This window comes from Cavia porcellus, unplaced genomic scaffold (genome assembly GCF_034190915.1).
Source record: "Cavia porcellus strain 051 isolate PalLab524CR breed Dunkin Hartley unplaced genomic scaffold, mCavPor4.1 scaffold_25, whole genome shotgun sequence".
Taxonomy (NCBI): Eukaryota; Metazoa; Chordata; class Mammalia; order Rodentia; family Caviidae; genus Cavia; species Cavia porcellus.
The window spans coordinates 13069051-13089034 of NW_026947508.1; the positions used below are offsets into that span (position 1 = coordinate 13069051).

The 19984-nt window shown below is 54.0% G+C and overlaps 1 protein-coding gene across 3 annotated transcripts in view; it reads left to right on the forward strand.

The window, feature by feature from the left end:
* The window catches only part of Igsf21 (immunoglobin superfamily member 21), a 206051-nt gene that overhangs the window by 182455 nt on the left and 3612 nt on the right, over positions 1 to 19984 (forward strand). For all 3 annotated transcript variants that reach the window (XM_063235612.1, XM_063235613.1, XM_063235614.1), the window contains 2 exons: positions 10832 to 10947; positions 13349 to 13823. In XM_063235612.1, the coding sequence (XP_063091682.1) occupies positions 10832 to 10947; positions 13349 to 13823 (591 nt within the window). The remainder of the gene's footprint in view (positions 1 to 10831; positions 10948 to 13348; positions 13824 to 19984) is intronic.

Consider the following 19984-nt stretch of genomic DNA (forward strand, 5'->3'; position numbering starts at 1 on the left):
CAGCGAGTCCTAGCAGCAGCTGGAAAGATACAGGAGGGGAGCAGGATCCCCATTTTACAGTGGAGGAAACTGAGTCTGCTAATAAAAGGATGCGTGAGTCTGATGTTCTGTGCTTGCCCCCTCCCTCTGCGAGGACCGGAAGCCCCAGCTGAGGTCAGAGGCCGAGCCTTCAAGGCCCACACTGGGTGTGACTTGGCAGCCGAGTGGCCATCACCCTGGACTGTCGCCCTCCAATGTACAAATTTTCCTACCTCTTGTCCCTGCGGCCACAGGCCTGAAGGTCACTTCCTGCCTCCCTGGGGTACTCAAGGTCTAGCAGGGAAGCAGACAGATGGTTTGCCCATTCCGTCTGCACGTGCCCCAGGCCTTTGATTCAACCGTATTTAACAGCTCCCGCCTCATTCCCACACATGCACAGGGCCTGAAAGTCCGGTCTCCCTCCACGTGGCCGCACTGGAGGTACATTGCAACACAGGACAGTCAGGGGAGGGTGCCAGGCATCGTTACAAGCACTTTAAATATATTAATTTATTTAATCCTCCCAACCCTTAGGCGGAAGATATTTCTGTGATTCCCATTTTAATAACTAAGGAAGCAAGCTTGGTAGAGAATGCTGATAATCCCAGCTACTCAGGAAGCTGAGGCAGGATGGTAAGTTCAAGGCCAGCCAGGACTACTTATAGAGAACTTGTTTCAAAATAAAAATTAGAAAGGGCCGGGACCATGGCTCAGTGATGGGGTGCTTGCCTGGCATGCGTGAGGCCCTGGGTTTAATCCCCAATGGGATGGAAGGAAGGGAGGGAATTAACTGAGGCCCTAAGAGACTGAATGACTTGCTGAAGGTCACACAGCAGGAAAGGCAGAGTCTGCAAACCCAGCCAGCCTGGCTCTGGAGCCTCACCGAGGCCTCTCCGGAAATGACCCGTGGTGCCCTCCTGAGCTGGGTGGGAGACCCTCCTGTGCTTCCTGGAATTGCCCAGCAGGTGGTTACAGCACCCCTCACCCAGGGCTCCCCTCTTGTTGCAGACTAATGCGGGCCACAGCCTCCCCACTGCCAGACAGGCACAGCGCACGGTTAGCCGGTTAGCCGGTTAGCCGTTGACAGGTGGTAAGTCAACTCTGTGCTTTATCCTCTCCACCACTGGAAGTGGGATTTAGTGGCTCCAAAGAAGGTAAACGTCCCCTCCCTGGGACAGGCCCCTTAATTACCGATGATATGTGACTGTGGGAGCCCTGCACCTCGGGCTGTGATTTAAGCAGTAGGCAGGAGACTAGTTACAGGTGTTCACAGAGCTGAAGCAGGGAGAGCTGGCTGGGCAGGGCTGAGTGGGGGGCCAGCTGGGGGACACTTCCTGAGATGGTCCCACTACCTCATGCGGAAGGGGAAACTGAGGCCAAGGTCAGCAGTCCTGGCTGCTGCCAACCTCAAGTGGATCCTTGACTCAGTTTCCCCAGCTGCACATGAGGAGCCAGGGTTTCCATGCTCATTCCAAGGAGCAATGACCACAATAATCTCAGAAACAAAGGCTGATGCCGCTGAGGCCTGATCACAAGCCAGGCCTTGGTGGAAGACCAAGGTCACCATGATGTTTCCTTTACTCTGTCTTCATGGCAAGATAAGCGAGACTGTTATTCCCATTTCACAGAAGAGGAAACTGAGGCCCACAGAGATGATGCGGCTTGTCCACGCTCACTCAGCTAGTGAGTGACCATGTGGAGATCTGAGCCCCTCTCTCTGAGTCCAGAGCTTGATCTGGAGAGTGGGATATGGTTCCCAAGGAGTCCATGATGATGGGCAGAAGTGGGAAGGACACAGGTGCCCAGAAGTCCAGCAGCAGAACAATCAGGGAGGATGGGGAAGGGCAGGGAGCAGGCTGAGGGCCGTGCAGGGGGAGTCTCTGGGAGAGGCTCTGGAAGGCTTCCTGGAGGAGGTGGCCTGGAGCTACTCTCTGAGGATGGGGTGGACACAGGGCCAGAGGTGCTACAGGAGCCTTGTGGCCATTCAAGGAACATGGCAAGGTGGGAACCCAAGGCACAGGACCGAGGAGATGTAAGAGGTGACAGGGATGGCACAGACTGGCTGACATTTAGTCAGTGTTTGCTTGAGGCCAGGCCAAGGTCAATACTTTGCATAAAGCTCCCATGAGCCCTACCTAGTCACTGTGGTGATGATCCCACTGCACAAATGAGGAAACTGAGGCCCAGCGAGGATAAGCAACCTGCCAACCTCGCTCAGGTCTCAGGCGGCAGAGCTGGAATGTGATTGTGGGCAGCCTGGCCCTCGAGCTCCTGTAAGGTCTACTGGGTCCTGTCTGCCCGCTGTCCACGTGGAAGGAGAACACGGTGACATCCATGGTGGGATGTAAGAGCCCACAGCCAGGGCCGCTGAGCTCGCTGCAGGGCAGCAGGAGAGACGGTGCTCCTCGTGTTCCTGGGGCCATGAGCGGAACCTTCTCATCGCAAACTGTGGAGGGGGAGGAGGCACACATCTGTCCCCACCACTCCTCCTTCTCCACAGCTCCTTCCCGGAAACTGCTCTCTGACCAGCACCCAGCAGGGATGATTGATGCACCCTCAGACTCGGGACATCAGTCTTGAAATGCTGCTAGGACAGGAAAGACGGTGGCCGTGGTGCCCGCGGTGCCCGCTGGGAAATCTCTTGCTGAGCTGGGGGATGGGCAGGAGTGGCCGCAGTCCGGGATGATGGGGTGGCAGGGGTGGCCCAGCTCAGGGGATCCCATGGAGCCTCAGGATCATTGCCTGATGCCAGAGGAGACGTGGACCCTCAGACACTGCCTGCTGTACCCCCGACTGTTTAAATGGGGAAGCAGAGGCCGCTAAAAGAAAGACAGGTAGAAATCAGTGCTGAAGCCTCAGCAAAACCTTGACCTTTTGACTTCCGGTTGATTCCTTTGCCCCAGACAAAGTTGTGAGCTCAAAGAGCAGAAATAAATAGAATTTACTGCATGATCAGCAAGCGCCAAGTGCGTGCAGAGCATTGATATCTTCCTCCAGATACGGGCTGACTGGGGGCGGCTGCACTGGCCACCACCCAGAGGCAGCAACTCCTGAACATGAGCAGCTGGAAAAAAATCCCGATCTAAAATTCAGCCAAGGACAGATTCGACTGAGTGTCGATCATTGTCATGCGTCTGACCCATCAGAATCCATGGACCCTCCGTCCTGCGTTCCCCAAAAGTGGCCCATAGGTGATAGGTGCCCTTGTCTCCACCTGTTCTCCGGGCAGAGCCCAGGAAGCTGAGCGGCTGTCTTCAGGCCACACTGCTGCTCAGGTCCCCAGGCTCTGGGTGTGTAAGGCCAGGATAAGCCCTGTCCCAAGCCCTAGGCCACTCTGCCCAGTGTGTGGAGGAACACAGTTCTGTGGGAAGGGATGGGGTAGCTCATGGTGGGGGTGGAGGCTCCCCCACCCCCAATCGCCACTGCTCAGCGTAAAGGCAGAGCCCCAGATGGGTGCCGCTGCCCCTGGCCAGGTCTTCAATATGCCTCCCACTTGCCAGGGCCTCCCAAGCTTCCCCGGCTTCCGGAAGCTTCTTCACAGCGCCTCAAATTTAACACCTGGTGAAACCACCCGAGTGTGTAATATATACCTCTGGGGCATATTGAAAACATCCCCCAAATTGGCCAGCCTCGCTGCTGTTTAAAATGAATTCATGTCACACCCCATAGATTTCATCTCTGCAGAAACGGCACCTCTTTGTGGGGCTTAAACAAGCTCACTCTGGTGCCACATAAATTCCAGTGGTGGGAAGGGCTGAGCTCAGACAGAGGACACCCATAGGCTGTTCCAAATGGCAGAACCCCATGTGGGACTGACAGCTCAGGAGACCAATTAGAAAACTCGATTATTGACAAACAGCCAATCAAAGTGTGAGTGGGAAATTGCATCCAGCTGTGGGAGGCGGGGCTTTGGGGATTTTGTGGTCCATTGAGTCAATCAGTGCACAGGGCCAGGAAGTCTCCCGAGAGTTTACCTGTCACACCCAGTCTATTGATAGTGCCCGACATCACCCAGATTCCTTTGATCCATCCCTTCCTGGCAGGCAATAATCTACTGTTCACTGAGTACCCACTATGGCCCAAGCCCTCTGTGCCAATGATAACACCACCATGTGCTTCTTGTTACCCTGATTTAGACATGAAGCTTACATAGTTCGAGGCGGGGTTCTCACACTTGAACTTGTGTGGCATCACCTGGAGCGTGTGTCAAAAGCTGGTTACTTGGGTCTGGAATGACGCTCGACAGTTTGCATTCCCACAGACTCCTTGGGTGGGGCTCAGGCTTAGGTCCAGGGAACACACTCTGAAATAGTGCAGAAAACAGTGTACATGCAGATCCGGGTCCGACACCAGTCCGCTAGCCTTTCCCACGAGCAGCAGCCTGAGCGGGGTCTACTTTCCCTGCACCCCGTCCCTCCAGAGCACTCAGCCGGCGGCCCCATTTGGAACTTTCCCACTGCCAGAACACAACAGCTGGCAGGGGAGGGCGGGAAAGGGGGGCTGCAGGTGCCCCGTGAGGGCGAGGCCACTAGACGCCCTCCAATGGCTGCGACTCAGGGTGGGGAGCTCCCAGGCCAGGACCCAAAGGCCCCCCATCCCCATCGCTGGCCCAGCAGGAACCTCGCACACCGGAGATCACATCTCGGGAGAGGCTCAGCTCAGCAGCTGCTCCGTGAAGGGCCTGTTGCGGCCACTTAAGGGGACAGATGCTGTGTTCATCTCCCCTGTCCCCAGTGGTGACGCGTGTGGGGCCCTCTGCTGGGGTTTTTTGTTTTTCGGTTGCTGTTGGTTGTGTCTTTGCTTTCGGGGTTTTGCTGGTTTGCTTTTGTTCCTGTGCTGCTGCTGCTGCTGCTGCTCAGTTCACTGTGTGTATTCTCACAAACTGGAGAGCTGTCCCACCCCTGCCTTTGTGTTCTTGCTGGAGACCCCTCCCCTGTTGGTGTCCTCTCGGGCTGCTGCTGGGAGAGAGAGGTTGGGGGAGGCCCTGGCCCTTCCCTTCCACACTGGGTAGGGACCTTGTTTGTTAGGCAAATATGTCCCGAGCACGTCTGTGTATGCTGGGCTTTGAGGCGGTAACCAGAACAAGAAGAATTTCTTCCTTGGGTCCTGGGAGGGGTGTTGGGGGAAGAGACAGGTATGCAAACCCACTCGTGAAATGATTGTACACTGTGACACACCCTGTGAAGAAAACAATGTGCTGTGACCGAGAATAGAAGGGAAGCTTAGCTCAGGGTAGGAGGGGGCATGTGAGCTGAATCTGGAAGGATGAGCAAGACACAGCTGTGCAAAATGTGAGTAAAGGATTTTATGTAGGGAAGCAGCATGTGCAAAGGCCCTGGGGTTAGAGCAAGCTTGGGAAAGGTTCATGGACCAGAAATCAAAAAGAGCAAAAGAAATCACACTGGGTCTGCAGGGTGCTGATGAGGGTGGGTGTGGTCACAATGAGGGGGGAGATGAGGGGCAGGACCCACAGCATTTTGGGGCTTGTGGGATGCCTTTCATAGGAGAAAGGAGGAAAATAAGTGGATAGAAACAGTTATCTTGAGGCAGCCGGCATAAGTTCTGAGATTCAGTTGAAGGCACACAGGCCGCAGCCCCCAGGGAGTGCACAGGCAGTCCAGTGAGAGACAGGCAGGGGGACCTGGGACAGACAGACGAGCAGCTGCGGATACGGTGAGCACAGGAAGCTCCAGACACCCAGGGGAAGAAAGGCCCTCACCCAGCAAAGTCCAGAAAGGCTGCCTGGAAGAGGTGGCCGATGAGGCCAGCCCCAAAGGGTGGGTGGGGTCAAGTAATGGGGGATGCGGGGCACAGAGAGCGGCTGGGCAGGAGACGTGGGCAGCCGAGCGTGGCCAAGCAGAGAGGGCTCCCTGGAGGCGGCGTGCGCCCGCCAGCATCTTGAAGGAGCAGAGACCAGTGGAGACGGTGGGGAGCGGGGAGGAGAACTGGGACGGAGGCCAGCAAGAAAGCCAGCGAGCAAAGAAAGGAGGCAGGCGGGAGGGGAAAGGAAGGCAGAAATCAAACTCAGGGACATGAAGGGACATTTGTTTTCATGGACACTTTTTTATTAAGAGGGCACTTTTCTTGCTTTTTTTTGAAATATGCCATAATAACTAGGAGCTGAGTGAGGACGAAGGCAGTCGATAGACCAGGCGCGCGGAGGCGGAAGCATGGATTTTTTTTTGCCAAATAATATAATTTTGAGCTCACCTCCCCCTTCCCCCAGTCTCCCTGAAATCTAATTGATTAGCTCCCCGTGATAAATGACTCTCATGCAGGGACGCACTCAGCCCCTCCATAGAGCACTACCCAAGGAGCTGGAGAGGTCACCCCTTCCTCCCTGGGAGGGACCGAAATCTCTCTCTGCCAAGGGAGGGGTGCAGGCAGGCAGAGGTAAGATGAGTAGCATCTCCTGTCTGCCCAGCCCTATGTTGTCCTTGTGTGAGTTCCTCTGTCCTGTTTGCTTCTCCTTTCTAAATCCTTGGGTGGTGAAAGGTTGGCAGGGTCCGTGCTACTGAGCCCATTTGACAGATGGGAAGATGGAGGCCCATTGACTGATTAGTCCACAGCTGTATGATGCACTGGCTGCCAAGCCTCAGCTGCAGAGCTGGGAACTCCGAGGGGGGATGTCGGTGGGAAGGAGACCTGAACTCTGGAAGGCACAGTTAACTGCAGACCGGGCTAATCTCCCCATCCCACTATGCCAGGGTCTCTCCCAGGTCAGGTTTGTGTTCCCAAATTGCAAAGGATGATTCCCCGTGCAAGGATGATTCCCCGTGCAAGGATGATTTCCCGTGCAAGCACAAGCAGCCACACGATCTCTGAGGTCAGTTATGATGACCAAAATCAACTTGTGCTTGCAGGAAGACAGGCCGTATTTCAGGGCTAATTGCACGGCACGTCTCCTGAGCCTTGCGGCACTGTGTTACGCTTGCTGCCAGGTCTAAAATACCTTCACCCCCAGCATCCTGGAGGAGCCGTAGAACGGGGCTGATGCAGTGAGCTGTGCTGTCCACTGCTGTGATAGAGGGGAGGACACTAGGAAGAGACTCAAAGCAGCGACTCTCTCCACTGAAGACAGAGTGAGCACGAACCTGGAACGTCCCCGGCTTGGCTTGGGAGGAGTGTCATGGCGGTGGCTTTGGCTGGACCATGGTGACACACTTACAGCATGTGGGAGCACTTCCTGCTGCCGGGGGCCAGGGAGCAGCAGTGGAGTGGTGTGTCCGCATGGTTAGCGGATCCCCAAGCTCTGTCCAGGGCTACGTTCTCACTAGTGTGCTGGCAATGGCAATGATGGCTACCATTGTCCTTCCCAGAGCAACGTGGGCCTTGGGGCTGTGTTTCAGAAGGGTGGCGCCCATGGGCGCTGTGGGGGTGGTGACTCCCTGCCCAGCGGGCACTGCCAGGCACTTCCGGCCACAGGGGGAGGCATGAATGCACACTGTCTGCGGTGGTAGCAGATGATCAGGAAAGCGTAGTGACCTGGCGTCTTTCCTGAAGACCCTTTGCCACCTGTGTCACCTGGCTGCCCTCTGAATGTCGCTGGATACAGTCAGGTAGCTTCTCGTCACCCTGTTCCTTCTCGAGCCTGTCCTTGTACTTGGGATTATTCGTGCCCAGGAGAGGACGGTGATGAGAACAGGCACAGGGTCGGGGTTAGGGCCAGGGTGGAGGTGGACACAGGGACGGAGTGGGGATGGAGGTGAGCATGGGGAAGGGGGTGGGGTGGGACGGGACCGCCAGGAGCTAGCTGAGGCACTGGAGCCTTGGAAGCAGCAGCGGGCTGTGTGTGGGGAGAGTGCTGTACTTAGTCAGGGGAGAAGCAGGAAGCGGGAGGTGACGATGGCCACACGTGTGCTGGAGCATCCAGAGGCAGCGGGCCTCCGGGTGCAGACAGCTTTCTGATGCTCGCAGCGGGGCCTCCACTGAGTGACAGGAGGCAAGATGCAGAGTGACACTTTCCCAGGACACCGTGCCTGGGAGCGTATTGCTGGGGACAGTGTGGCGCTGCCCACCCTGGTATTAGCAGCTCTACTGTGTCACCGTCCGTAGAACTGAAATCCGTTATTGTCTTACAAGCCTGATTAACTGTACGTATGGCTAACACCTGCTCGGAAATATAACGAGGGACAGGAACACAGCTCCCAATCAGGGTGTGCGTGGTGGCGTGCGTGACTGGGGTGCAGATCTCCAGAGCGGGGATGTGTTTGCGTGTGTTGGGGGAGGGGGAGACACCGTGCCGTGCGTGGCCAGGATCTGAAGCCTGGATTCCTGCTGAGGCCGTGCCATTGACATACATGTGATGGGGCAGACCCATGGCTCTCTCCAGACTCAGTTTGCCTGCCTATAAAATGGGAAGCCTATGCCAAAACCACCCAACAGAAATAGACTGAAAACCACCCATGGAACTGTAAGTTTTGTAGCAAACACACTGACGAGAGTAAAATTTGATACGTGAAATTAATTTAATAATACACTTACTAGGGCCAAATTTCTAAAATATCATGTGAACGTGTGTAATTGACATAAAAATATGAATGACACACATCCTGTGCTCTTTGTTAAAAATGAAGTCTGCAGAACTTTGCTCATTAGCAATGACACAGGGCCGAGGATGGGCTCGGGGTAGAGCCCTTGCCCTGCCTGCGGAGGGCCCTGGATTTTCTCCTTAGGGCCACAGAAACGAAGTGACACAAACAATGCTAATTAAAGCTGCTGACCTACACTGCAGCCGCCTAACTCCCCCCAAAGCAGGGAGATGTGGGTGTCTGGTCTCTGCTCAGCGAAGGTGGGAGAATAAGTGATTTTCAAGGTGTCGTCCGCTTAGTGGGAGCCTCCAGGATTCATGGAGAGTGGGCTAAAGCCTGCTTACACACCATGGCTTTAAGCTGAACTCTAGGTGATGTTCGTGATCCCTGGCCTTTGGGGCCACCAAAACAATCCGGGTCACACAGGAAGCTGCTCTGGAGCTCCGGGATTACTGGGCACTGGTGAATGTTGACAGAGGCCAGCTGGGCACATGTGCCTCTCGGCTGAAAAGCACAATCCAGACCAGCTCCTCTTTCCTTCAGAAGTTGAGCTCTGAGTCAGAATCTGAACTCTGGAGTCAGACTGACTGACTCCCTCCTGCTGCACCTCATGCTGGCTGGCTCTGTGGATACGGACTGGTGGTTCCTGCTGTTAAGCTTTCCTCTGCAAAATGGGAATCAATAAACTCACCTCATGATGGCCAGGTATATGGCTCAGCGGCACAAGCACCTACCTGGCAAGCACAAGGTCCTGAGTTCATTCCTGGTACCACTACCACCCCCCAAAAAACCCCCAAGATTGTGCCTGAAAAAATTCAATGCATCTCTAGAGCTTAGTGTACCTCTGGGTTCAGGTGTTGGTTGTTGACTCTTGCTGTGAGATCTTAGTTTCCAATTGAGTTCTAGAAAAGTTAGATTGCAGAATCTGCAACTTGTGAGTAATTGGAAGTGTTCACGTGTGTTTTTGCCTGCTCGGAATTCCTGCCCTACTTACCATCTGTCTCCTGAGCTCTTACACTTAATTACAATTCTCCGTCTATTGTTCTCCTACGGCTTCCTGTTTGTGTCTCTCGCAGACAGCCTGTGCGGGAATGAATGAATGAATGAATGGCCCATACATGGATTTGTTAGTCAGAGTTCCACCAGCAACTTACCTGCCTGGTCCTGTTTCCACCTCCCAAAGGGGAGAACTGAGGTTCACAGCTCTCGAAAGGTACCCAAGGCCGTGAAGTGATCCTGACACCCAGCTGGGATGTGGACCCCAGCGTGCCAGGGGCTCAGCATGTGGCACCTGGGTGCCCGGGCTTGGCACGTCAGTCCATGGTGGCAGATGAGGAAAGAAAGGCTGTGAGCTCGCGGGAAAGGTGCCAGCAGCGATGGGCCAAGCTCAAAATAAAAAGGAAGGGACGCTCCCAGCTCATCCACTTCCAACCACGCTGGAGTCCAAGCCACCATCCTCTCCAGCCCAAATTCAGTGTGTTTCCAGGCCTTCAAAATGCGAGTCATATCATGTCTCTGCTGTGGCTCCCCACAGCTCTCAGGGAAAAGAAGAAAAAGCCATAGCTAGTGGGGAGCTGGTCAACCAGCTCTCTGGGGTTGGAGCAGAGGGGGGAAAAAAGCGGGGGAGAAACCCTGATTGGAAGCAGTTGTTGATTTTTGTGGTGTAAGGACACCCACTGCGACCTATTTCAAGTTGGCAACAGTTTGCCAGCTGGTTCACAAAATTCCTGAAAATGTCACAATCGACTGCAAGGTTGGAAGTGGCTCCAGCCCACGCTGAGAGCCCTCACCCCTGTCATGTGCTGTGCCAGTGCCCTGTCCATCTGCCCAGACCCTTGGGCGCCACATGAGACCCCTCCCCCCACCAGCCTGCCACCAGGCCTTGGCACAAGCTGCTCCTCTGCCTGCCATGCTGTCATCCGTGGACTGTGCGTTCTCTACTCACGACCCAAGGTGGCTTCTCCTGCAGTGACTTCCCACGTGTCTCTGACAGGGTCTCCTCTGCACACTGTGATGCCTCCTGGTGTCCGGAGTGTTAATTTGTGTGGCCTATTGATTTCTGGGTGTCTTCCCTACTGGGCTGGGAGACCCCAGAGGGCAGACTCCTCATCTATACTCCCAGCAAGGGACCTTGTGCTCTCTGTGTCCAATGCTAGTGGCACCTGAGGAGCTGTGCAATACCCTGGTATGCCTACCTTGGCATCTACCACAGACCCTGCCCATCGGCGAGCTCTGCCGGGTCTTCCAGCTCAGCCTGTGTCTCCTGTGCTTCTCTCTGGCAGCTCCTCCCACCTCCATCGAAGTGGTGGCCGCGGACACACCCTCCCCCTTCAGCCGCTACCAAGCCCAGAACTTCACACTGGTCTGCATTGTGTCTGGAGGGAAGCCAGCGCCCATGGTGAGTACCCAGGACCACCCAGGCCCCCTCATCTGCCGGCCACCCTGTGGCCTGGCTCATCCAGCTGCACCTGCCGCCTCTGTGGCCAGGGAGGGTGTGGTCAGCTGCCCTTGACCTTTCCCCATCAGCAGGCATCTGAGCCCCACTCACCTGACCCTGCAGCATCTGCTGCCTCTCCTGTTCCCATGATCCCTGTGCTAAGAACCCCACTTCTGGACAGAGAACCCCAGAACTGCTCAGCTGGAGTGGTCTTCAGGGGGAGCCCAGCAACCAGCACATTCCAGCCCAGTGACCGAGCAGGACAGAGACAAATGAAAGCAAACAGAGACGGGGGAAGAGACCTGTCCAAAATTCCTCTGCTGCTCCTTGCAGAGCTGGGACTCAAGTTCACTGCTCCTCCCAGGACCTAGTGGTTCAGGGGAAGCTCAGCAAAAAGAGAGAGAGAAAGGGTAGAGGAGAGGAAGGAGAGAACCAGAGGGACGGCGGAAGGGAGGGCAGGAGGAAGGGAACAGAGATTCTCTCTTCCCTGTCAGACTCACACTAGTTTCCCTGGGCTCTGTGGGTCCAGTTTTCGGGGCATTTTGGTGGTCATGTGAACAGGCTGGGCAGGATGTGAGAGCCCTGCCTGAGCATCCAGGGAGCCCCACCATTCCCAAGGCACTGTCCTGAGCAGGTGGTCTACACGCCCCATCTCTGCCTGTCAGTTTCTATAAGGCAGCTGAACAATAAGAAAGTTTCACGGCTCTTTTAGAAGTAATAGGGTCCTTTGAGTCCCCGTGCCTACTGCATTGTCACCTACATGACCCTCAACCGCCTCTGTGGACCACCCCACACAGAACTTCTGACACACGTGCTCCGGAGGAGCCTTTCAAGCCCCAGTGTTGGATAATTCCTCGCTCTGGACCCGAAGAGTTCCAAATGTTAGTTAACTAGGATTTAGCAACGGCTCAAACTGCAGCAATGAATGCACAGAATTTGAGGTGAAGGGCTCCCCTGTTCCACACATCCCTGTCTCACTGGGGTGCTCCAGATAGCACTGTAAAGGCCCAGAATAGTGCAGGATCTGGGCCAGGGGGCAGAGGGCAGGTGCCAGCTGTAGTCTCAAGGAAACAGATGAAACGAGGTGACTTCAAAGCCACCAAATTCTGAAACCAAGACTTGGCCTCCAATTTTTCTCTTTGGAGCCCACAAAGAGGTCCAATCACCGTAAAATCAGGAAAGCCGATCTGTCCCCCAAAGAAAAACCCTTTTCCCAGGAGGCACGAAGCAAGGCTTCTCGCAGATTACCTGGCTGCCACTTAAGAGGTGGCGATAAGATATGCAGGGGCCTCGTTTGGTCTGTCTCCTTCTGGGTGTGTAATATGAAAGGTCCTGTCTCCCCGCATTCCAGCTACCTCACGTTCATCTGGGGCGTCAGAACTTGAAAGCAATTCTTTGATATAAATGACAAACCTGCTTTTGAAGCACTTTTCAGAAAAGAAAAAAAAAAAAAAGCAAAGAAAGGGGGATAAAATAAAAAGAAAGAAAAAACCCACCAGAGCAGGCTATTATGTGCACATGAGATTCTTCGAGTTATAAACTCTGGCAGACTGTTCTGCAGCCCACATTTCATTCCCCTCCTCTCCGGCCCCCCCACCTCCCGCCCCACCATCTCCGTCCCTGAAAGCTTCTTCCTGTCCTCCTTTTTTTCTGTCTCCTATCGATTTATTTATCTGATTTATTAAAAAACATACACCCAATCCCTGCAGGTCTCTGGGCCCATGTACCAAAATAAAAAGACAGTAAATTAAATTAAACGCTGCCTCTCAAAACTTGAATTTCCCATTAGCAGAGAAAGGGAGGCGACGCCTCACGCCCGCACCTAGTTCCCTCCCGCACACTCACCTGTGTTCTGCCTACACACGCGGATCTACACACGCGCAGATGGTCCCTTTTTTCTTCCTCTGTCCACTGCTCTCGCACAATCCTGAGGCCCAGTCCTCTCCCTCTCATCCGCATGCCCCCCCGGCGGTCGTGGGTCGCCTCCCAGGACCCTGTGTCCAGCAGGGCTGCTTCCTCATGAGCTTTCATTCAAGTCTCCCGCAGCCCCCAGGATGCGGTTGCTTTTATTCTGTTTACAAGTGCAGGCAGTAAGGCTCAGGAAACCGCCACAGTTGGAAAATCGCAGAGCTGGGCTGAGCCTCTGAAACCAGGGCCTGGGCACATTCCCGCTGTACCACGCTGGCTCCTGGTTCTTGGGAGCTGGACATGAAAGGAACGGGCGGTGGGGTCAGTCTAGATGGTCACCAGGACAAAGAAGGGTTTCGAAGCGCTGGCATGCGGGGGCAGTTCCTCTAAAGTCCGTTGGGAGGCCAAGGTCACTCATACAGCAGCTTTCCTCACATGCTTATTGTAATTTTAGGTTTATTTCAAACGTGACGGGGAACCAATTGATGCAGTGCCTCTATCAGAGCCACCAGCTGAGAGCTCCGGTCCCCTCCAGGACAGCAGGCCCTTTCGCAGTCTTCTGCACCGTGATCTGGACGACACCAAGATGGAGAAGTCCCTGTCCCTCCTGGACGCAGAGAACCGGGCCGGGCGTCCCTACACAGAGCGCCCCGCCCGCAGCCTGACCCTGGACCCCAGCATCCCCCTGCAGCCCACCACGGAGAGCATCCCAGAGACAGTCGTGAGCCGCGAGTTCCCCCGCTGGGTCCACAGTGCGGAACCCGTCTACTTCCTACGCCACAGCCGCACCCCGGGCAGCGATGGCACCGTGGAGGTGCGCGCCCTGCTCACCTGGACCCTTAACCCACAGATTGACAATGACGCCCTCTTCAGCTGCGAGGTCAAGCACCCCGCGCTGTCGATGCCCATGCAGGCAGAGGTCACGCTGGGTAAGACTTGGTTGGGGTCAGGGGTGCACACGGGGACCCTGGAACGGAGTCACCAGGCCACTGGAAGCTGGGGAGGTGGGAGTCAGGTCAGCCCAGAAGACAGAGTCGGGGCCCTTAAGCAGGTTTGTGGTTGGATCAGGGAACATTGGAGGTTTCTGAAGCCGAGGATTCGGCCAGATTGGGGCTGGAACAGCAGAGCTCAGATTGCTGGATAGACAGAGGTAAGAGCTTAGGAAGAAGTCAGAGGAAATTAACAGGTCGAGGAAAAAGGGTCCTGGCTAGGTCAGAGAAGGTCTCTTGATGACGGTCAGGACATGGGAGGTTTTCTTGATTAAAAAAGAAACCAGCGGGCTCACGATCAGTTTGAGGTAAGGCTGCAGGCTTCCCGGAATCAGGAATCAGGAAATCCTCAGGATCAGGAATACCCGGGTTATAGGAAGCTTCGCCAGGCTGGGGACATGGACGGTCATCGCTCCACCTTGTACGTTAAAGCACAGTGACAACCCTGTCACCTGTCATATGTGGGAGACGGATGCAAACAGGAAACTGGGTGCCCAGGCCAGCGTGGCCCCAGAGCCCAATCCGTGTCTGCTGCCTGTCTTCCCTTCCCCCAGAGCGCCAGCCTGGGACATTCCCAAGGCTGGCCCCGGGAACGAGTCCTCCCTTACACTCCTCCTCCCGGCTGAATCAGAAACACACGCATTTGTGTTGCCCGGGAAAGGGACAGGAATGGGCGCAGAGACCCACACTGGCCCTTCTGCCTGCGTCCCTCTGAACCATGATCAGCAGTGCGTGGCAGCTCTCACCTGGGCCCAGGGGACCTGGGTTGCCCTCTGGCTGAGTTTCCTGCAGAGATCAGGGATCCACAGCCTCAGCCCAGGTCCCTCAGGATCAAGATCAGAAAACAGGCCGAAAGGTTTGGGACTGCAGCCGCACCAGGTTTCAGAAGCTTCTGTGTTCCGTGCTAGCTCATTAAAAACCCACCAGGCCAACACCAAATGCCATGGGAAAGCAGCTCACATACATGTTGTGAACCTGCTCTGTGTCAGAAATATGTGCAAGGAATATCTCCTTCAATTTTTACAAGTAGACATTTGCCAGGCAGTCCCATTTCACAGATAAGCACAGCTGAGGCTTGGTTGGTTGAGCTCCTAGCTCTGAGCCACTGACTTATATGTAGCAGAGCGAAGGTCTCAACCACCTCCCCATTGCCAAACACCAAATTCACCAGCCCTGAACCAGGTGTCCTTGGCTATATGTGGGATCACTTGCCTGAAGACCCTTTAAAATGGTCCTTTGATTGTCACAGGCCACCTGCCCACACAGAAAGCAATACAGAGTAACATTTATTGAATGCTTACTCTGTAGCAAATGGTTGCTTCTCTTACACTAATGCAACAGATGCTCACAAGAGCACAGTAAGCAGGCTGTGTTGTGCAGGAGGCTGAGGACCGGGGAGGTCAGAGAAGCTGCCCACAGAGAGTGGTGAAGACTCCAAGGTGGGTGGGATCTGCCGTGAATGTGCCTTATGCCTCCTCCGGGTACCCACGTGGCTTGGGTGCCCCACCCCTGGGTTACACATGCTGGTGTTGTTCCCCAGAGGCATCACAAGTCCCTGTGGCCCCTCATTCAGCCCTCCCAGCTTGCCACACCCTTTACCTCCACCCTCTTGAGTATCCTCCTCCCAGCAGAGCCCCTCCTCCCAGCCCCCCATGTCTGCTTTGCCACGAAGGCCACCCCTCCTCCATGCAGAAGTACTGGCTCCTGGCAGGATGTCTCTCTTGCCATCTATTAATGAAGTCTAGGCCTTGTTGTCTCTGAGCCTCAGTTTTCTGACCTGTGGGATGGGGAGAATAATAGGCACTGCACAGATGTCTTAAGCACCAGCTGGGAGCCAGATGCCTTCCTCACCAGCTCTCCTCAAAACAGGGCAGTGACCCTGGGTGGCTGCTTAGAGATGCCTCTGATGTTCCCATCTTGTAGACGAGAGGGATGCAGGCTCAGACTGAGTATCCGTAGGTCAGGAGCCAGGGCTGTTGGCGCAGTGCCCCCGTTCTCACGCTGCGCGCTGCAGCCCATCTGTGTGAGGACATGGTGAGCCAGTGGGTATGCCTGGCAGAGATGTGGGATGGATGCAATGACCTGGTGGGGACCTCCAAATTCAAGCCCCCAAGAGTGGGAGCTTGTCTCCCTGCAGTGACCTTTGCCCCTGCCCACCCCGTGGCCACTCCTGCAGGCAGCAAGACCTCAGGCCCGGCTGGTCGCAGCGTCCTCCTGACTGGATCCCTGCTTCCTCCCGTGCTTTGCCCTGTCCTCCTCCATGACCGATCTGCTTACACATAAATCAGATCATGACTCACATGCACTCTGGCCCCGCACCCGCCACTGTAGACAAACAGATTGATAGAGCAGAACAGAGCCCAGAAATAGACCCGAAAGTACAGAGTCAATTGATTTTTGACGAACACCCCAGGGCTATTCAGTGAGCACAGAAGAGTCTCTTTAACAAATGGTCCTGAGCAACTGGACACGCACAGGGAAAATTGAACCTGGACCCCTACCTCGCACACACGCAAGCTAATTTGAAATGAATGATAGACCTAAGTGCAAAAGCCAACATCATAAAGCTTCCAGAACAAAATGTAGAAAAACATCTTTTTGACCTTGGGGGTAGCAAGGATTTCTTAAAGTGATCACAGGGGGGGAAGAAACCCCCACAAAATGAAAAATTGAAAATTGTGGTCAGTTTGACTGAATCAAAAATTCAAATTTTCTGCTCATGATAAGCCATTTTTTGGTTAAGAAACTGAAAACACGAACTTCAGAATGAGAGCTAGTACTCACCATATGTGTACCTGACAAAGCATTTGTCCCCAGAATATATAAAGAACACCGTATGTCTGTAATGAGAGACATCTACTTTTAAAATAATCACAAGTGACCAACAGACATATTAGAAAGTGTCCACATCATGCGTTGTAGTGTAATGACTATTAAAACTTCAGTGAGACGAGCCTTCACAGCCCTTAAGTGACCAAATAAATTTTATGTGAAAAACAAAATTACAGTGCTGGGGTGGAAGCCAGGCCTCGGCATACCTACCCTGCGACACTCCCCGCCCCACTGGGTAGGATTTTGACGACATTGTATGTAGACAAGGGTAGGAACAATTAGCACCCTCCAGCACCGCTGGTGGGAGTAGGGGATAGTGGTCTGAAACTCCTACTCCAGAACCACCAACCCCATCCTAAGTATTTATCCAAGAGAAATGAAAAAGTATGTCCACAAAGACTGGAATCAGTATTGAGAGCAGGTTTATTCACAACAACAACAAAAACCAAAATTGAAAATAGCTCTAGTGTCTATAGTTAGGGATGCAGACACGGGAATTTGTGGTGTATTTATATACCGAAGTACTTTTGAAACAAATGAACCTCCCAGCCACCCTGCAGCGCAGGTGATGCAGACAGCATTATGCTGAGCTTCAAAGAGAGTCGGAGAGCAGAGGGTCCGTGCAGCACAAGTCCATCCACGGGAAACTCTAGAAAAAGAAAACACATCTCTGTGTATGGAAATGGAACAGAGCTCACCTATGGACAGTGGAATGGACTGGGAGGAGACATAAGTCGTGTCTAGAGTGAGGAGAATGTTCTAGAATTTGGTTCTGAGTAGTGTGTTTCCCCACAATTTAAAAATATACCACAGAAAGAGGGAAAGCTGGTTTGCCTGATTTCACCTCTCGGCCCAGTCCAGCTTTCTCTCCCCCTGCTAGCCCGTCTACCCCGCCCCAGGTCTTCCTCTTTCTTGCCTGGTTGTGTCAAGCTCAGCCCAGCTCCGATGGTGGGCTTGTGAGGGCGTTCAGTTCTGCCTAAAATAATCCTACCCGGGACCTTCAACTCCTCCATTCAGGCCTCTGCTGAAATCTTCTACCCAGAAGGCCCATCTTTGGACACTCTACCTAAAATCATCTCTTCTCCTGACCCCTTCAACCCATTCCCTCCCTTTGCTTTTGGTATAATATAGTTTGCATCTCCTTACTGCCTGGATCACCTACTAGAATTTAAGTTGCCTGTGGGCAGGGTCTTGAATCTGCCTCATGACAGACAGAAGTAGTATTCAATAAATAGGAGCTACCGTCATCACCATGTTCCCAACAGAGCCCTGCACAGTGAGCAACACAAGTTAGGTATTCAATAAAGAGTTAGATCAGTAAGGTAGGTGAATGAATGGGTGGGTGAGCAGACTTGTAACTTTGTGGGTAGGTGTATAGATGGATGGATGAGCGGATGGGTGGATGGATGGATGGATGAGCAGACGGATAGATAAGCAGATGGATGGATGGATGGATGGACAGATGGATGGATGAGCAGATGGATGGATAGATGGATGAGCAGATGGATGGATGGATGGATGGATGAGCAGATAGATGGATGGATGAATGAATGGATGAGTGGATGGATGGGTGATGGATGAGCAGATGGATGGATGGGTGAGCAGATAGATAGTGAATGGATGGATGAGCAGATGGATGGATGGATAGATGGATGAATGGATGGATGGATGGGTGGATGGATGGATGAATGTCTGGATGAAGGATAGATGGATGATATAGTAGACTGATGGATAGATAATAGGATGGAATGATGGCTGGATGGATGGAGGATGGATGGATGGATGGATATGTGACTGTTATAAACAATGCCACAGCTCCTGTGGAAACCTAGAGGAACTTTCCCTTGAGATTTCACAGTACTGTTCTTATAGCTGCTGGATGTTAGGGGGTGGTGGGAGGTGACGAGGGAGCTTACATAATCAGGCTTTATTGCATTTCCCCGAGGAAATGGGTCCCACTTTTTATTTTGTCTTGATTTTTGAGACAGGGCCTTGCTATATAGCCTGGGCTGGCCTGGAACTCATTATGTAGGCCAGGCTGGTTTTGAACTCATGGCAATTCTCCTGCCTCAGCCTCTAAAGTTTGGGATTACAAGTGTGCGCCACCACACCCACCTCGGGCCCACTTCTTTATATTCATAGTGTGGTCTCTTCTCCCTCCCCCAATCCCATTTTCAAACCATCTCCTAGGCAGGGTGGTAGCTACTGTAACAGGTAAGACAGGAACCCCGAGAGGAGAGGGCTGGCCCTTCCTCCTGGGTCTCTGGCCACCTGATTGTTCTCCCTGCAGACGGATTGAGCAGGATGAGCCCAGAGAGGCTGGAAATATGCCCACCAGTGCTCCTGGTTTGCATTCTAGAAGCAGGCAGAGACACCAGGCTTGGATGTTAGGAGCTGCTCCTGGGCTTCATAGCGGTGGGAGCAGCAGGGTGATAGCAGCTGGCCTGTTCTCCTGAAGCCGCGTCTCCCAGCAGCAGTGAGAGAGGGTCGGTAGCTTGTGCCACAAAGGCACTCATCTATTAGCAGCTGCCAAGAGAAAGTCTAGAGAACCGAGGGCAGGACAGACCCCTCTTGTGCCCCTGCTCCGTGCCCCTCAGGGTCAGCTCCGCAATAAGCCACCCAGATGGGCCGCTCAGGTCAGCCCGGCGGCTGCCTCTCCTGACCAGGGCTCCTAGCCTCTCTCCACAGCATCTGAGCTGTCGAGGTCACGTTTTCACCACTGCTCCCACTGTGACCTTGGGCAAGTCACTGTCTGTAGGTACGATGGGTTTCACGGCAGCCTACCTTACAAGCACCAGCTCCTACGAGGCTAGCACATGCTTGGCACCTGAGAAATGTCACCTGACTCTTCCTTGGGGGGCCAGCATGTCAGAGGGGCTGAGCAGGGTAACAATCCAGGGCCAGGCTGCTCAAGGCCCGAGAAATACTTCAGAGTGAATTAAAGATGGCAGGCAAGTGGCCTGACCCCTCTATATTTTGTTTCCTTACAGGGACAATCTGAAAAAGCTGGAGGGTGAGATGAAATCATGCAGAAAGCACTGGTTGAAGGGCCTGGTGCTTAGATTGTGCTAGACAAATGTTAGCCAAGGAGCGGCTTGGGTGTGGTTCGGGGATGGGTTGCCTGCCCACGGAAGCAAGATGGAGCAACTTCCGCTAAGGCTGTTAGGTTGTAGGAAGTCTAGACTGAACTCAGGGCTCCCAGGCCTGCACTGCATCAGAAGTCACCCTCCCCCTCAGCCTTCCTGCAGTGCACTCTTCCCCAAGCCCAG